The following is a 19,276-nucleotide window of genomic DNA, read 5'->3' on the forward strand; positions in this document are numbered from 1 at the left end:
TTATTTCTGTTTTATATATCTCTGCTCTCTTTCACCTTCTCCGAATGTTTAGAATCATCACCTAATTATTTGTTAATAAAATGATGTCAGCCTGGATGGTAAATCTAAGAATGTCTGGATGCAAAGCTTATGACAGCAATTACAACAAAACAAACGGTATTCAGATCTGTGCATTCACTGTGGTGCTATGCTTTTTACGAGCAAGGTGATACGCTGAAAACAAACTTTTGAGAAAACAAGCCTGAAAGTTCTGAACTAGCATACATTGCCTACGTACATTATGCTGTCTATATTGTTACAATGCGACAAGCCGATGACAACCGGAGAACAGAGGACAGAGAGAAGATGCTCGATGGTCGTGAGATGACGTTTAATGAATCTGTGAGCGGGCCTAGCGCGCGCGCTCCTGCCCACGCCACTGCCCTCTTCTTCCTCCTTCGTCCGTAACATAAGAAGAGGGCAGTGGCGTGGGCAGGAACGCGCGCGCTAGGCCCAGTCACAGATTCATTAAATGTCATCTCACGACCATCGAGCATCTTCTCTCTGTCCTATGTTCTCCTGTTGCATCGCTTGCCGCCACATAACATTTGGTTGGAAGTGCGGGGTACGTTATCCCCATCCTCGCTTTGGAGCATCGACACCATCTGTAAGCCGGGACAATCGACCGAGGGCCTAGGGACATCGCCGAGCAGCTTTGCCCCAGCACTTCAAGACCAGACCTGACCAACTACCACCGCCCAGCCCCCAGCCCGGACCTGAAGACAAGGAGAACAGCCAGACCAATCAGAATCGAGACGAAGGACCCGAAAGACCCGAACGACCCGAAGGAACCGATGGACATGAACACGCAACCCCAACCCAAGCTGCCCGACGTGACCTCGAGCCATCGGTGCCATGGACTCTGGTGACAGATGGTTGACAGCTCCAGGGGAGGCGGATCACCCACGCGTCAGACATCGTACCGGCAAGCCGTTCTATTCTTACATCTTCCTCTTTTTCATGCATCCAGACAAGCCCATCATCATGCCATGGAATCATCATCGGTAAACTTCCTCGTTACGATCAGGACGATCGCTGGGTGGCCCCAGGTCATGTTACGGATGAAGAAGGAAGAAGAGGGCAGTGGCGTGGGCAGGAGCGCGCGCGATAGGCCTGCTCACAGATTATTAAACGTCATCTCACGACTATCGAGCATCTTCTCTCTGTCCTCTGTTCTCCTGTTGTCATTTACAATTTGCTTTTCAGCGAAATATTTTAGTGAAACACAGGATGAATCTTGTACATGCTGAAAATTAAATTTTTCTAAAATCAACTTCGTTTACAATTTTAGCAACCTGATCCCCTTTTCCCCTCTTATGGTGAATTCTCGAATAAGAACAATGTGCAACTACTGGCTGGATTCCCACATGACTCAACGTACAAAAGGTGTGTTCTAAGAAACAAACTTTTTCCCGTGTCTGTTATATTCAGCTTCGTTTTCGGTTTGTATTCTTTATTCTCCAGGGGGCGTTTCTGCTATTCATTATAAATGTGTGTATGTGTGAATAAACGGGTTGTGTTTGTTCGGGACGGCTGGAGTCTGCTTCTACCGTCGAAAACACCACATTGGCGACGAGGATGCTGTGAACCTAGCTCCAACCCCTCCGCACCATCTGGGACCACCACCACGAACTTCACCAATCTTGCTCCGCCACCGTTCTTCCTTCCGACGCCCGACCGTCCATCATTGCCATGGGAGCAGTGGGAGTAGATGTTCAACGTGTACTTGGTGGCATCCGGAGCCGCCGCATTCAAGCCAGAGCAACGCAAGGCTATTCTTTTGCATTGTTTGGGGGCGGAGGGCCAGCGTGTTGATCAGTCGTTACATGCAAGTACCAGCGCCGCAGCGCCGTCAGCACCAAGTGCCGCAGCACTCGCTGATGACAAGTCTGCCGCTCCTGATGAATACGACTCTGCACTCGTCGCTTTACAGCAGCAGTTTTCGACGTCGTGCAACGTTATCATAGAGCGCCATCGTTTTCACCGCCGCAGCCAAAACACAAGCGAGTCCGTTTATGACTTCGTTGTCGCTCTACGGGAGCTAGCGGCACATTGTTTGCTTCGCAAGATGATGCTTTGTGGGATCAATTCGTTGCTGGCGTAGCTTCCAACCGCGTACGTGAGCGGTTACTACTCGAGGGTTCCACACTGTCTTTCGAGGACTCAGTTCGAATTGGACTTCAGTTTGAGCAAGCAGCAGAACTGAAGGAGCTATCTGCTTCGGTAGAGGCGATTTCATTGCGGCAGCATCGTAAACCATCCTCGAATCTTTCGAAAAAAAGATACGCAGCCAGCAGCTCCCTTTCAACAGAAGTTAACGAGGGGCGCAGGCGGCTCACGTGCGCCGCAGCAGAACCGCCCCCCTGAGAGGAACTGAGAAAGGAGTACCTGCTCCGGTTGTTTCCGATGCGGCTCGCAGGACCACTTCGCACCAGCGCCGCCCAGCACATGGGAAAACTTGTCCATCTTGCGGTCTCAAGGGCCGCTTTCAAAAAGTATGCAACCGCAAACGAACTCAAATGCAAGGCTGAGTCCGTGAAGTTGAGTTTCATGAAAATGTTTCATCATCTAGCAGTGCTGAGCAAGTTTTGACTTTGCAACATTCCGCGCGTAGCGGAATTCATAGTCAAGTGCAAGTCATGAATGTCACTTCAACATTTCTTGTTGATTGAGGGTCATCTGTTTCAATTCTGTCGGAGCAAGAGTACAGTCAATATTTTCAGAGCATTTCGCTTCTGCCTGCTCCTCATGTGACTCTGACTACTCTCAAAGGCCGATTTGTGTGCTAGGTTTTCTCCAGGCAGATGTTCAGTTTAAAGGCCGCACAGCTTCACAATATTTTTATGTTGTTCACCGAGGAACTCGTCTGATCGGTTTTACGGCATTCAGGCCTTGGATCTTCACATTGAGGGTTCTGCTCTTAAAGGTCCACTGAAATGGCCACCAAGAAGCCCCTGATAAACGTGTTCAGTGTGTAGAACAAATCCTTTTGAGCATTAACCCAAAGTATAACTCCTTGGAACAAAGCCAGCGATTTATTATTAATTTTTAAAAACAGCGTTTTTTGAAATTCGCGACCAGAGAGGTCGTCGCTTGGTGGTGTCGCATGGAACTATTTCCTTAAGCCGTGACGTCACGGGTGAGTTGACTGGCAAGGCTTGCTAGAAGCTGCCATTTGCTGCGGCCACTGCAGCCATGACGCCACAGACACACTTCTGGTAGCTGCGAAAGCTGTCTGCTCGGTTTGTTGTTACACAGCTCGCCACCCTTATCGGTTAGGCGGCCATTGCCCATCAAGTACACCAACCGAAGCGACGCAGTGATCGGCAGAACGCAGCTGCATTTACAAATATCCTATTTATATAACGTGGTTTCAGGAGTACCGGAGTGTCGTCCGGCGAGGCGTCAACAGCACGGTCAAGCACCGCACGATGGCAGCACCTCCTCGACCGCCATGAACACTGCCGCTGTGGCCCCTCCTCCCGCATACCATACGCGAATGACACGGCGGATCGTTAGCACTGATGCCCAAAATAAAGCGTGCTAAATGTTGAAGAACATCGGGTGGTGTCGAAGCAGTCGCTATATCACAAGAGCTGAGAACATTAACGTCTAATGAAGTAAGCATGGTAGGAAGAGTATTTACAAGCGCAGGATCAAGTTCTTCAATACGACCGAGACACTCGCCACGTAGCAGGACGGATGGGCACGAAAATGGATTTGAGACATACATTGCACTAAGGCCATCTTCGAACTTCAGAACAGCAAATGGGAGCAGGAGGCAGGAATGGCGTGAAGCGGCGTCGGAAGGTGTGAAGACAGTCGAAGTAGTAATGCTTTCACAGGAGAGTGGAATGAGGGCAGCAGAAAATGGAGGAATGTCTGTGTCATTGGCGACAAGGAGTTTTGCAGACTGGGTAGGGACATCACAGGACATCACACAAGACGATATCACAAAGAGGTAAAAAAGAAACTTCCGCGCGGGCGCAGTCAATAGCGGCATGATGAGTGGAAAGGAAGTTGTAGCCCAGGACGATGTCGTGAGAGCAGTGAGACAGTACAATAAACTCGATGGTGTATAAGACGTCTTCGATGAGAACACGGGCCGTGCACGCTGCTGAGGGATGAACGCGCTGTGATGAGGCGGTGCGAAGCGAAAAGTCGGAAAGCGCGGTGGTCACCTTGAAGATGACGGCAAAGAGCTTCACTGATGACGGATACGGCAGCGCCTGTGTTGACAAGAGCGAGTATTGAGACGCCGTCGACAAACACTTGTATTACATTAGCGGGAGAACACGGAGGACTTGAAGAGTTCGAACCAAGCGCAGTTCTTGCCCCGGGAACTGCAACTGCTAGTTTCACTCAACAGTGCCGGTAGAACGTCGTAGCGGAGATGGTGAACGGCGACGAGGGGAAGATGATCAGCGAGTGGTATATATTTGATTGTCGTGAGATACAAAGTCGGAACCGGGCGGAGTTCTCGGCGAGGGCTGGTCGGTATCGTAAGAGTAGTTCCAAAGGTTAGGGCGAGAAGGTGGAAGGCATTGGCGGCAAAGGCGTGCGACATGACCTGGCAGCCCACAAGAGTAGCAGATTGGCCGGTTGTCTGCAGTACACCAAGGGTTCGTAGGGCGTTGGCGTACACTTGGAATAGGGACATGAAATGCAGACTCAGCCAAAGGCGAAGAAAGGTTAGAAGGAGCGGCCTGGTAGGAAAGAGGTCCTGATCTCATTAGCGGCCTGGCCGCAACTTGGGCGTACGTTAGTGGTTCCATTACTTGCGCTGGCACGGGGCTGGTCGGCAGCACTGGGCTGGGCGGCAGCACAGAACTGGGCGGAAGAACATCAGCGATGTGGTCTTGCACGGCACGCCGTATGGTAGGGGCCAAAGACGGAGCCATGTCAGGAACAAGGCGGCCTGTATCTTGTAACTGAGGGACCAGTGATAGCTGGTGGGCGACCTCTTCTCGAACGAAGGCTTTGATTTGTTAAATTAAAGGGCTGTCCTCTGATGGATTAGAACTGCCCAGAGCTAGTGCAGAGATGGTGTCGTCTCTAACACCAGACAGCCGGGTAGAAGCGCGCTTGTCGTAGCTCTGGCAAAATTTGATAACTTCAATGACCGTGGCAGGATTTTTCACCCATAGCATCTGGCACGCGTCGTCAGAGATGCCTTTCATGATGTCTGCTGTCTTATCCGCTTCGGACATTAAGTGGTCGACATGCTTGCATAGGTCATCGATGTCTTCTATGTAACTGGTGAACGACTCTTCGGCCTTCTGAGTGCGCTCGCGTAAGCGTTGTTGTTCTCGGAGCTTGCGAACTGCAGGGCGGCCGAACACTTCCGCAAAATTCTTCTTAAATGCAGACCAAGATGGCAGGTCTGCCTCATGGTTGCGAAACCAGAGGTTCGCCACGTCAGTCAGGTAAAAGATTACGGACTTCAACAATTTGCAGAGATACCTTTTTCCTTATTTCATTTAAAGACAGCATATACAACAAATAATGACAAATCTCCAAAAATTTCAATTTTGTATCTAGAGATATTTCTCCTCCCTTGAGTCTCGTGACTGTCTGCAGTTTATGGACTGTGACCGAAGGCTGGTTAATTCATTGCATTTGTACAGGCGTGCAATAGGTCAACACATTCTTAGATTTATTTTTTTCTTCTTTTGCAGGACACAAATTTCCTGTCTCTAATTTTTGTGATGTATACTTCTCTCAGACAGGAATGCATTTTGAAAAAATTTCATAAAAGAAACTTATCGACAAGTGTCACATTTGTAAACGAAGACGGCACTTCAGTTGGCAGCAATGTGGGGGATGTCAATCTAACCCTGTGTGTTACTTGTGGTTACAAACATTTGTGTTCAGTCCTTTGAGAGCAATTGTGCATTTGCTTCACCTGTCCACCAAAGGTGATTACCAAGCCTAGGCATTGCCTTCTGTGACACTGGAGGTATATGGCGAGGAGGGGAGGAGGAGGGCTAAAAAATATTTTTCCTCATTTTTTTAATTGTTTATATACAGTCGAACCTATAATGAAGTCCTACTTCCAGCCGAAAAATTTTATCAAATAGTGAATTTTGTTACGTCGAGGTTGCTATGTTTTAGCTGCCCAAATGAAGTAACAGGTTCATAGAACACTGTTGGGAAATTGTAAATTACAAATTCAGGAAGTAAGCAAGAAATTCTAGCAATACTAGTGTTAACAAGGGCACCGGGAGTTATTTGTATATCAAGAGCACATAATGAGTGATAGCAAATGGAAAAGATATTGCCATTGGTATTATCATTATCCAATGTTTGCAAACAAAGACAAGAGAGAGTTTATATGGGTCTCTAGATCAGCTGATGAAGGGACTTTAATGGTGAAGCTGTCGTATTATAGTGAACTAGATTTAGTTGTATGTCCGCATTGCCCACGCCAGTGTGACAACCTTGGGTGTGGCAATCTTTGCTCGAGCTTCACGTACGTCTACAATATTTACTTGCATAAGAACTCACCTCCCACTTTTGCCACTAAGAACTTGAAAAAAAAAAAAAAAAAAAAAAAAAAAAAACACTAGTCGTTAGTGCATCCCTCCGTTTTTATGCCGTCGCAGTCCAATGCATTTCTTTGGCAGCGTGCCAAGGTGCTGCGCACAGTGTGTGTCTCTTGGCATCAGCTCTAGTGGTAAAGTGAAGTGGGGGGAGTCAAACTTGGTAGAGTGCCAGCGGCCTTGAGAGGAATGCCTGCGATGGCTTGATCAGCTCGTCCCCGTTGCGCAAGTGTATTTCTTTAGCAGCGTGCCAAGGTGCTGCGCATGGGACAACATCACGGTGTGTCTCCTGGCGTTAGCTCTAGTGGTAAAGTGAAGGGGGGAGAGCCAAATTAGGCAGAGCGCCAGCAGCCTTGAGAGGAGTGCCTGTGATGACTTGCTCAACTCGTCCCCGTTGTGCAAGTGTATTTCTTTAGCAGCGTGCCAAGGTGCTGCGCATGCGACAACATCACGGTGTGTCTCTTGGCATTAGCTCTAGTGTTAAAGTGAAGTGGGGGGAGCCAAATTTGGCAGAGTGCCAGCAGCCTTGAGAGGAGTGCCTACGATGGCTTCCTCGGCTCATCCCCGTTACGGAAGTGTATTTCTTTGGCAGTGTGCCAAGGTGCTGCACATGCGACAACATCACTTTGTGTCTCTTGGCGTTAGCTCTAGTGGTAAAGTGAAGTGGGGGGAGCCAAACTTGGAAGAGCACCAGCAGCCTCGAGAGGAGCGCCAGCGATGGCTGGCCCGTCTCGTCCCCGTTGCGCAAGTGTATTTCTTTGGCAGCGTGCCAAGGTGCTGCGCATGCGACATCACGGTGTGTCTCTTGGCGTTAGCTCTAGCGGTAAAGTGAAGTAGGGCGCACCGAAATTAGCAGAGTGCCAGCGGCCTTGAGAGGAGTGCTAGCGATAGCTGGCTCGGCTCGTCCTCGTTGCGCAAGTGGCAACGTGCCAAGGTGGTGCGCACGCGACATCACGGTGTGACTCTTGTCATTAACTCTAGTGGTAAAGTGAAGTGGGGGGGGTCAAACTTGGCAGAGTGTCAGCAGCTTTGAGAGGAGTGCCTGCGATGGCTTGCTCGGCTCGTCCCCGTTGTGCAAGCCTGGTTTGGGTGGGCGCGGGTCCGTCTGTCCCTACCACAAAACCATTGGAACGTGTGATAGCAGCAAGCCCCTTTTGAAGCCAACGATTCTAAGAGCCGGAATCATGATTGCGGCCTGACCACATGCTTTCTTTGATGATTGATGATGGGATGGACAACTCATAAAAAAAAAAAAAGAAATCTCAACTTTTCTGCATGCTGAACTCTTTCCTCAAACTCGTGTCGATTTTTCTTGAAAAAAACAAGTGGGTTCATTACATGAGTAAATACGGTATTTCCGGTTAGCACTTTGTCAATCTGTCTGGCCAGTCACGCCATGGCATGACGCATCCTAAAACTTCCCCACTGCGGGTTTTGTATGCACACGATGGTTGGCTCAGCGGTAAGCCCTTGTCATCATCCTTTTGTTTCACTCGCATAAGAGCGCTGGCAAAATTGACATGTAAAAGGGCAGATGTAAAATGCAGTGCATCAGGGCTGAAAGATTAGTTCACATCCGATTTTCAAAGTGGCTGCTGGTACATGCATACAATGCGCTAGGACTTCATTAAATTGAAAGTGCGGCATAAAACTAGTTTGTTAAATCTAAAAAAAAATAGATGGTTTTCAATGGGACAGAGATTAGGGAATAAAAAAAAATTAGTTACATCACAAATTGCGTTACATTGAGGTTTGTTACATCGAGGTTTGACTGTACTGTAAAGGTACTTGCTCACTCTACGCCCATTTTCACATATCTGTGCACAATGAAAGAAGTGAACTAGTTGCTCTGTGTTGCAACCACTTGAGGCGGTTTTTATTGTAAAAATTGCTGTCCTATGAGAACCAGTGACACATAGTACCTCTAATCCTTGCCCGTTTTCTGTGTGTCATTGTGGAAAAATCAGTTTCCTCCATCTTAACCTCCACCCTACCGAGCTTTGTGGTAGTGCAGGCTGGGAGAGGAGGTATTTACCTCCCCTTGGGGGAAGGAGAACCTGCAATGGATGTGCCACCGGGACGTCTATGCGGATTCCTCCGAAAAGAGGACTGAGTGCTGCTCAATCCATCCGGCAACGAGAGGAGTCGTCTCTCGGCACCCATTCCGGTAAATGCGGGGGACAGCTGGCACGGAGTATGCAGTGCACACGGGAGAACTCATTGTGCACAACCACCCATCTTCTGGTTCCCAACCGGTAAATATTGCATGCTGCTGTCGCCTCTCGCAGCAGACGCCGTGGTATGGTTTGTCCGAAGAATACGGCACTCCCGGGAGATCCTGGCTGCCACATTCCCGGCGCGTGCAAATGTCTGCTGCCGAAGTCGCACCCCCATTTCCGAGCCGGTGAGTCAGAAGTCCCTCTTACATAGCCTTGCTCTTCCAAGAAAAACCTTGTTGATGTATAGCTAGCCAACATGCTCAGTATTTGCAAATGTAATAAACAGCATTGACTATGAACACTGTGTCGTCGCGCTCCTTGTCCCATTGTTCGCTTCGCAGGTGGCAAGCGAGGACGTGGCACCCGCAGAGTGGCAGTGGGTTGGAAGGCTGCCCCCCCCCCCCCCCATACCACCTCATCATCAACGTAAAATCTTCCACTAGGATGTTGTCTTAGTTGCCAGTGTATGAAAACACAAAGCTCTGAAAATAGGTTACAGCAAAAAAAAAATGTAGACAAAGCAGGAAGTCAGGTGGAAAGAAAGGAGAGGGAGGAGAGGGCTCTCCTGGTTGGCTTCTCCAATAGTTGGTAGCAACAATGGGGCTATGGATGATAGGTGACCAATTAAGCAAAACTGATAATGGTATAAAATGGGGATAGACTGGAGTGCAGGCAGCGTGCACTTTGACAGGACCTCCACAATGGGAGTGCTTGTCAGCCAGTTTTGCTCTCTGCTGCCACTAGGGGTGGTAACTTTATCCATCTTTGAGCAGGGTTCGCACACTTCATTAAGTCTGAACATGGCAACATATTTAAAACCCGACTACTAAATACCAAAAAAGGATAAGTCACCCTCCTGTTTCACAAAACTCCACTCTGGCCCAAATAGAGAAGCTGTACTCTGACTTATTTCACATTTGCTGGCATGGAGAAGCTTTTACGGTGTGAGCTTAAATGAAAGCGAGCAGTGTGGAATGCAAGCTTTGGTTTCCTCTTCACCTGCATCACACATGCAGACAAAGGTAAACTGTGCTGATAGCTGATAATGTGAATAACAAATGGCAATAGGTGTGAGCTACTTTTTTCAGCATGGCTAAAGATTGGAACATAAATATTGTTGGATATGACATGACTAATGTGTGCTTCCAGTGATTTTACAGAGCAATAATTCCCTCTGACCTGAAAGTACATTCTGTTTATGAATGTACTTCTCATTTGATGGACAGTTAAAACCTCTATGTAACAAAACCTCCGTGTTGTGAATTCCTCTATATAATGAAGTTTTTTAATTCCTGAACAAGGCCCCCATTGAAGCGCCTGCATTTGAAAGCACCAAGAAACGAAAAAGTTGCAGCAGGTGACTTTGATACTGGCATATTCCTAACCGTTCTTGTGGCACCATCACGCAGCCAGACTGCAGCACTTGACATTTGGCCTTATGCCCGCCTCCGTCTGTTTGACTGCAAGAAACTGGTGGGCACTAATGCCACTTCCTTTCTTGTGCTCTGCAATGCAACCAAGCACATATTGTGAACTATGCTTGAAAACAGGTAGAGCACCCAATGTGAACGAAACAAACAAGCAGCGCTAACAGACGGGACAAGTGGGAAGGCGAGATTGAAGGCGAGACAGACACAATCTCGCCTTCCCACTTGTCCTGTCTGTTAGCGCTGTTTCTTTGTTTCGTTCAACATGAACCAACCAGCCCAACAAAGCCCTCTTCTTGCAACCAGTGTGAATACAAAACGAAAGTCACTGCTGACACAAGCCCTGCCATATCTCCATGACACCACATGCTAAACAAAGAGTGCCTATAACAGCAGTGTGGTCCCAGGAGTGCAACAAACACGGTCAGAAAAGATGGAAAAGTTACAAAAAGAAATCTGCTCCACAAAGGGAAGATGTAGTCATAAAACGCAGAAAAAAGATCCTGACTGTCCAAGTGTTTCCCTGATATTCCAAGCCACAGTGATTCATGAAACGATGATCTCTTTAGAGCACTTCTAGTGAACCTAAGCAAACAAACTTCAGCAGAGCATGCAAAACGAGTAGTGGTTTGCAAAAATTGAAATTCTGAAATACAAAATATGGCAAAAAAACACTTTTGAGTCTCGAATTGAATACTGAATAATTGGTCAGTGAAAAAAAAAAAGAACTGAAAAATCCAGTACAAGGTTTACACAGGATTCCATAAACCAGATTATTCCACAGGAGCGATCCCTGCATGAAACTGGGTGAAGCTGTCATACTAGGGCTGAATAGTGAACTCACGTTAATTCGGTTCTCAAGGCACAAGAAAAAAAAATAACTTTGCACATTAACGGAGAGCTCATACTATCCAATGGGCCTGGGAAAACTGCTGAATGCCATTTGCATCACATTAATTTCATTTCACATACAGCTGTCTGCATTTGTGATGCAACCCAAGTGAGAATGATGCTTTCTTCCTGGTTTCGCCACGTTCTTTGCCTTACACACACTGTTGGCCTCCAATACCCTTTGTGCAGTGCGATGCGGTACCTGCGGTCTCTCTTCACAAAACGGCCCCATTGCATTTTGAGGATGCTTCACTGCCCAGTCAAAACCATCAAGCATTACAGTGAAACACACAGTATAGTGAAAATGAAATTTCTGGTGTGTCCAGCAACCTTTCAATATCAGTCTCTCAAATTGGTTAACAAAGGCATTCAATTTGTTATTCGAATATTTGCACACCCCTAAAAATGAGGCAAAGAAGCAGATGCAAAGATAAAAAAAAATCAATTTCCTGGTTATCTTTGTTGTTCTTTAAAAAAAAAACCTACAAAAACCAAGCACATCGTGCCAAAGCCACTAATGCATAAGAACCTCGCAAGTCAAGACCAGCTGGTATGGTGCTGCAGCTGCACTTGGATCTCGCCATTACTCCCGAACCTTGGACCCACCTGTGCCTTGTAGTAGCGCAGTGTCCCATTGGCCAGAACAAACCAGCGGCGCTTCCACGTCTTCAGCTTGCCGCCCAGCTTGGTGAGGTAGCCGCTCTTCTCGGCCGGATACGGGGGCCCCTTTGAAAGACACCAGGCTTCACAATAGTAGCACACTTTCACCATTCCCTGTCACTGACATTTCTTCATCTCATCAGCTGCAGAAATACTTGGCTTTAGAATGAAGACAGGGATCGGACAACGAATGCTACTGAGCGGGCAGCAGGGGTTCCTTCCTTCCTCTCCACTATTTCTTTTTCCTCGAGGAAACACAACATCAGCATTGAAAGCAAAAAGAATCACTTCTAGGCCATGCAGTCATGTTTGTGCCACTCGGTGGTTGAGGTCGGGGCTAATTGTATCTATGCGTGAGATAACAGAGGCTTAGGAGTTCAGTGAGTAGCAGAGAACATCTACACAATGCTGGTGCAGCCAAGCATCCAAATGTTTAAAGACATACATTTGCCATTTTCTCGTACGCTGCTCTCAGATTCAAGCTAAAGCATTGCAAATAATTTCTCAGCTACCACCCATACAATGTAGTCCACCATGTGTGACGTCATGATTTCCCAAAGGCACGTGAACGAGACCCCCCATACTCCACCTGGGAACGGCCACTTAAAATCACCATTGCGGTCCACCCGTTTCAGATACAGGGTTCTTTCTGAGTGGTGTCAGATGGCACCATATGGGGCACAGAATTGTTTTTCGATCTGAAAACATGCGAGGGGTTCACACAGTTTGGCCATGGGGTGCAACCTTCAGGAGGCGGGCAAACCAGTGGTCATAGAGAGGTGTTACCAAACAAATCGTATTGTGATGCACACGCTGGAGCCAGAATTGAGGAGCTGGGATTAAATTCTGCGAAGTTCAAGCTAACACTCTTAATTGTATGCCTGCGGCGGTCGAGCTCCTTATTTTCTCCCCTGCAGGACCACTGGTTATCCACAAGTGGAAGTCCCATCTGGATCATGGTTACAGCCATTTACTACTAATGTCTGTTGCTTACCACACACTGCCCATGCCTCAACATAACTAGCATAACATTTTACTCTGAGGCTGACTGCTCAGGACCTTCCAATGCAGAGCAGCCCTGGGAAATGTCATTCCCTGTGGAGCGTGTATAGTTGCACAAGGCTTCACAATGTATACACACAAAAATGAATGTAGATCGAATATTTTAGGGGAATCGCCCGAGGTGGAGTAGATTTGTAATAAGGGAGAAGTTACTCATTGACATCCACCCAAGCGCAGCCTTACTGCTAGAAAGGAAATTTCTCAGAACTTCATAGTTAAAGAAAAATTTCGTCCTGGTAGCCGTAAGGCTGCGCTTGAGTGGATGTCAATGAATAATTATACTCCCTTATTAGAAATGAATGTACAATGCAGACTAGCTGCTCCCACTGAACCTCTGACTTTCGGAAACAGCTGCTGCTGCCCAGTTCCTTCCCTGCTGGTTCGTCTGTCCTGGTAATCTGTCTCAAGTCTCAGTTGGAAGATTATGACCCAAGATTATGACCCAAAGAAATGAATGTGGACCGCATGGAAAAAGAAAACAATACAACAAAAACAGCAAATAAAGCATGCAGATGGTTCTCCTCATTGCATCTTCACTTCACTCTGTGTCTCATCTGGTCCTTACAATCCCCTCAAAAGAAAGAATACAGGCTTCATCATCAAAGCTGATGATGAAGCTGATGATGAGTACAGCTTATGATTCTTATTTATATTTATGGGACATCACTGTACCTGACAACTCTTGCCCATAGTTGTTGCCCCTTTTTTTCTGTTTCCAAAGTTTAAAGTTCACTTGGCCAACCACCCTGCATCAGCCCCTCAACCAAATATCTCCATCGCACTTAAAATTTCATACAAATATCTCGCAATGGGGCCCACACCATCACCCTTTATGTTCCACATTGCAACATATTAGAAAGGCCTTTCCCTAAAATAGCTAAACAATATATGTAATCATTTCGATGATAGTGTTAGGCCAATTAAGCTGTGCCACACGGCTTTGCACATGTGAAAAAGAAGGACGAGGTGAATGCAGGAGGACTGGTTCTGGGACAAGCCTTACCCTGACTGTTCCTGGCTTTCGTGCATTCCCCACCTATTTCGTAAATAATAAACCCACCCCCCGTAACAATATAATGTGACCACCACAACGAAATTATTTGCAAACACTAATCCGGAAGTTCAGAGCCTAGCAAAATGGTCTAACCTTGGCGTGTCCACATGTAGTGTTTTCCACTAAAACCACCGCAGCAGATTTCAATCCAGGTTCAGCCGCCGAGTGTCTTAGCCACTGAACCACCGCGTAGAGTGCTTTTGCATGTTAAAACCAGGGTGTCGAACCAGAAACGGCATTAAAAACCGGAACTGAACCAGAATTTTTGCCCTAAACCGAACTGATCAAGAAATTTTTCCACCATCTTGGAAATGAATCTGAACCGAAACAAATTAGAGGAACCGTTTCTAACTGGTTCACGGTATGGTTCCAGCCCAATTTTGCTGTCAGTATGTCTTCCTATTATTTTGAAGCGATAGCTTCACCACGTGATGTAAAGTGAAGGTCTCTCCATGCACAGGAATATGATCTTCAAGTGAGCCAGAGGTCAAACCACGAAAAACTTGTGGTGTCGCTATGCTGTCGCATCCCACGGTAACAAAGGTCAAAGGTCAGGGTCAAGGGTCAAAGTGACAAACTATGAAGCAGGCATAAGGTTCAGTATTATGTGATAGCTGAAGTCACATTGTGACTGAGTATATATAAAGAGTGCGCAGCACGCCAGGCCATTGCTGCAGCATGGAGCCAGAGGAGAGGGACGCGAATGAAGCTATTGTGTACACACTAGGTTTAACCGTAGTTAAGCCACCAGCATTTTTTTCTTTTATCTCTGCTTGTGAAGCGCTCTCCTCGCTTATTTTCAAAGTGCCACTGCACACCGTAAACATCACAACCATTTAGAAAACCCGTTTCTTGCGAAATGATGACAAGAACGATGAAAAATATATTGCCAGATGCATAGCACCAATCTCTGGTGTCAGGCTATCATTTCGTCCCAAACACGGGTGGCCGCTGCCCTGTGCAATGGCGCCGCTCATGGACAAAGTTGCCCCATTCGAGAGCCTTCCTATAGACCTTATGCAAAATTCGCCTTTTGCGGGAGTTTTCTGCGAATGCACCAAGTCCCAGCGGCGACTGCTGAAAACACATTGAACGGCGCCGACGGCGTTTCTCGTCGCCGCCAGAGCACAGGGGCTGCGGCGGCAAGGTGACCATCGCTGGCTTGGCAAAGCGATGCCAACCACATCTGCCGCATACGGTTGCCACTCTCGAGGCATGCTGGGATGCAAGGCGCGGTTTTTCAGGTTCCCTTCGGTGAGCCGCGACCAAAAACAACACGAAGCTTGAATTAGGGCTACCAAGCATCAAGATGTGAATCGGTGAGAAACCGACTGCGTACTCTCGACTGTGTGAAAAACACTTCGTTACAGGTATGTATGCATCTAAAGGAAATGTGCATGAAGAAGAGTACCTACTAGAGTTTGCACAAAGCCTGTAACTCACCAGTGATAGCCACAATGAGGATTTGTTCGATGCGTGTTTGGTTTATGTGCGACAAACAAAAAGCGTTTGTTGTGATGCACCACCCTTCGCGAGCCTCATGACCAGCTCGACCACTCGGCTCACGAACGGCGGCGCATCACAACAAACGCCGTATTTTTCCTTTTTTTGTTCAGGTGACGGTCGCGATAAAGCACACTAAAACACTGCGGTCTAGTGCACCAGGTAACGTGACAGGTCAACGACGTGATTCCGAGCGCGCGCTGATCCTCCTTATATATGCAGCTCCTGTCGTCGTCACATCGTGGTTCTATTTTGTGAAAATCGATACATTAGCAGATACTGCTGCCTGTGTAGTCACATCGCAGAGGTCCGCTTTATACCCAGATGCAATGTCAAGCTCCTTCATGGACATGTGTTTGAACAATGTTTTGTGGAATGCACAATAGATACTGCTGCCTGTGTAGTCCCATCGCAGAGGTCCACTTTATACCCAGATGCAATGTCAAGCTCCTTCATGGACACGTGTTTGAACAATGTTTTGTGGAATGCACAATTTTTGCAGCAAACTCATTCTTCTCTCCAATAGTGCATTTTTTTGTTTTTCCTTCCGTATTGCTTGAAGGAATAGAAGAATTTCAATCCTTTTTTCCATTGTCCATGTCATGGATGGACATCAACCACTGGAGCCTATTCAGAGTCTGTACCAGTTTCTAGCATTGGAGAAAGGCTGGTTTTTGCTTTTCTAGGTTTGGGGGGTGGGGGGAGGAGGCAAATAAGATTTTAGTGTCTTTCTTTGCTTCTGAAGATTTTGAATGCAAAAACTAATAGCGCTGCATTTTCACGTCATATTTGCCACTAGGGACATTCTTCATGAAATTATTTTCGGGAAACGTAGCGAACACATATGGGCTGAATGTTGAATGGCGGTTTTCTTTTTATAGTCACCAAACATATTTTGCAAACTCCAAATTTATAGGAAATGCAGTCAGTTGACACCTAAAAGAACACAAATGTCATCATTGTGGAGTTGTGATGCATGAAATTTTTTTTTGCTTTGCCCATATTGCAAGAAAATAAGCATTAACTGCCAACAACAACGCAGGGAAGTAGTAGAGTGTACCGAGCAGTGAACATACAGAATATGTGATGCATGCATTTATAGGGCTGGGTATTTTTAGACAAAATAAATTTGGAGGACATGTGTGCTCTCCTGGTAGATAGCCGCAGTAGCTAACCTTGCATCTACTGCTAAGCGCCGTAAGCTCGCTACAAATGACATTGCTCTGTGGATAGTACCAAATGGTTGACAGTTTCAATCACTACCTCATTACACTGCTTTGATGGCGAGCTCTGGAAAGGAAAGTCTCCCTAGGAAAGTCTTTGTTTTTACCAGGGGCGATTATACATCAATGAATAACGAACTTGCTTCCTTCCTTCCCAATTTTATTACTCTAAGTCAGAGTTTAGACTGCATTTCACTCTGGGAGGTATTCAAAAATAAATTGGGCAGCCTAATTGATAAATACATCCCAACAAAACTTCTTTCTGGTAAGCGGCGCCGCGACAAACCATGGATCACGCGACAAATCAGACGGCTTGTCAGGAAAAAACATTGCCTTCTTCAATCGTATAAAAAGAATCGTTGCCCTGCTGTATTGCAGTCAATTCGGGCCCTTGGCAGTACACTAAAAACTGAAATTAAAGCTCATAAGGATAACTTCTTTAATAATCTGGGTTCTAAACTGCGTAGTAATCCCAAGGAATTGTGGACGTTTCTGAAACACAACGGACGCGAACCAGTCGGAATCCCAAACTTAGACGTTGATGGTGACCTTGTTAGTACTAATGGTGATAAAGCCTGCCGTTTTAATGCATATTTTCAGTCTGCCTTTGCGCCAGCGTACATCGGTGAACTTCCGAACACTCGTGAATCTATTACAGAAACCATGCCTGAAATTGTTTTTACTTATCAGGGTGTTTCAAAACTGCTTAATAACATCAGGGCCGCCTCCGCCAGCGGCCCTGATGGTGTACCTACCTTTGTTTTAAAATCATGTGCAAACGAAATTGCTCATTATTTAGTCACCTTGTTCCAAACATCGCTTAACTCGGCATGTTTGCCAAATGACTGGAAAAATGCTAATGTTGTCCCAGTGCATAAAAGCGGTTCGAAAATGTCTGTTGTTAATTACCGACCCATTTCTCTGACTAGCGTGTGTTGTAAAACATTGGAACAAATAATTTACAGTGCAGTCATGAAACACCTTGACTCTCATAACTTCTTTACGCCAGTTCAGCATGGCTTTAGAATGGGTTTTTCCTGTACCACCCAGTTACTTGAGTTCAGTAATGATCTGTTTTCCTCTTTTGACCACGGATATCAAATTGATTGTGTATTTCTGGATTTTAAAAAAGCCTTTGATTCTGTACCTCATGTGCTATTATTACATAAGTTACGTTGCCTTGGTCTGCATCCCAATATCCTCGACTGGCTCCATTCATATCTCCAGGACCGCATGCAGCGTGTTGTAATTAACGGTTGTAACTCCGATTCCGTAAACGTCTCCTCAGGTGTGCCCCAGGGGTCTGTCCTTGGACCCCTTCTTTTTCTCATTTTTATTAATGATATTGTTCTTGACCTCACCTGCCAAGTTCGGCTATATGCTGACGACTGTGTGCTTTACCATGTTGTGGAAAGTTCTTCTGACGCATTAAAACTTCAGCGAGACTTAAATTTTATCCAGCACTGGTGCTCAAAATGGCAAATGTCTTTGAACATTTCAAAATGCAAGCTTGTCTCGTTCACTCGTAAGCGTTCCCCTCTACCGACTTGCTACTCAATAAATAATGTTCCCCTGCAAAAAGTTTCTGAATATAAGTATCTCGGCGTATATTTCACCCCTAACCTTACGTGGACGAGACAAGTTGAGCATATTACATCGAAAGCCTGCAGAATGTTTAATTTTTTAAAGCGTAATTTCAGCAAAGCGCAGTCAAATGTCAAGCAGCTCCTGTATTTCACTTACATAAGGCCAATTCTTGAATATGCATGCCCTGTATGGGATCCCCAGTTTATTTACTTATCAGACATGCTCGAACGCGTCCAAAATAATGCTGCCAGATTTGTGCCTAATAATTATAATTTTTCATCTAGTGTCACGTCTATTAAACATCATCTTGGTTGGGAATCTTTAGCTCACCGCAGAAAACATTTCAGACTGCAGATCATGTATCGCATTTATTTTGGAAAGTTCAGCATTGACAAAGACCGGTACCTGCTTCAACCTCACTTTTTGTCTAGATGACTTGATCATCAGTGGAAGATCCGCGAAATAAAATGCCGGACAGATGTGTATAAAGCCTCGTTTTTTCCACTGACGATCAATGAGTGGAACCGGCTGCCAGCTGGCATCACTGAGTGTTGCACTGAAAATTTATTTCGGGCTTTTTTATCGGATGTGTGACGTGGCGCCCAGTTCTCTTGCGTGTGTTTCCTTCATTACTTTGTTTTTAAGTGTTTTCATCACTTTGTTCGTCGCGCAGTTGCCCCCTTTAGATGCATGTTTTTCATTCCGCATTATCACTTGTGTCCTGTTATTTTCTTCATTTTTATGTATTTTATCACTGGCGTTCCCAGCAAGATTACTTGTCATCTCTCCCCCTGCAATAATGCCTTCGGGCGCTGCAGGAACTTGTAATAAATAAATAAAAATAAATAAATAAAATTGGCAGTGGCTTAGCTCAGCTATGCCAGGATATACGTAGCGAGAGATACGTTTCCCTGGTTCAGCTTTTCGTGGTCATTTATGTTTAGCAATGAGAGATAACTTTATTTAAGCCATAGGGGGAACACTAAAGTGCAATGAGGTGAAAGAATGTGTAGCGTGGTGTTCTGAAGCCCTCCACTATGGCACCTGTTTCTCTCCGTTTTCAATCCCA

General features: G+C 46.3%; 1 protein-coding gene and 1 pseudogene across 5 annotated transcripts in view; one reads left to right on the top strand and one right to left on the bottom strand.

Annotated features, from left to right (window-relative positions):
* Positions 1-19,276, bottom strand: part of LOC146175281 (uncharacterized protein CG43867) — a 429,718-nt gene that overhangs the window by 245,220 nt on the left and 165,222 nt on the right. For all 5 annotated transcript variants that reach the window (XM_084584707.1, XM_084584708.1, XM_084584706.1 and 2 more), the window contains exon 10: positions 11,725-11,844. In XM_084584707.1, the coding sequence (XP_084440833.1) occupies positions 11,725-11,844 (120 nt within the window). The remainder of the gene's footprint in view (positions 1-11,724; positions 11,845-19,276) is intronic.
* On the top strand, positions 1,529-2,406 carry LOC146175283 (uncharacterized; annotated as a pseudogene).

The sequence above is a fragment of the Amblyomma maculatum genome, chromosome 11 (genome assembly GCF_055883805.1).
Source record: "Amblyomma maculatum isolate TAMU_Amacu chromosome 11, ASM5588380v1, whole genome shotgun sequence".
Classification (NCBI taxonomy): domain Eukaryota; kingdom Metazoa; phylum Arthropoda; class Arachnida; order Ixodida; family Ixodidae; genus Amblyomma; species Amblyomma maculatum.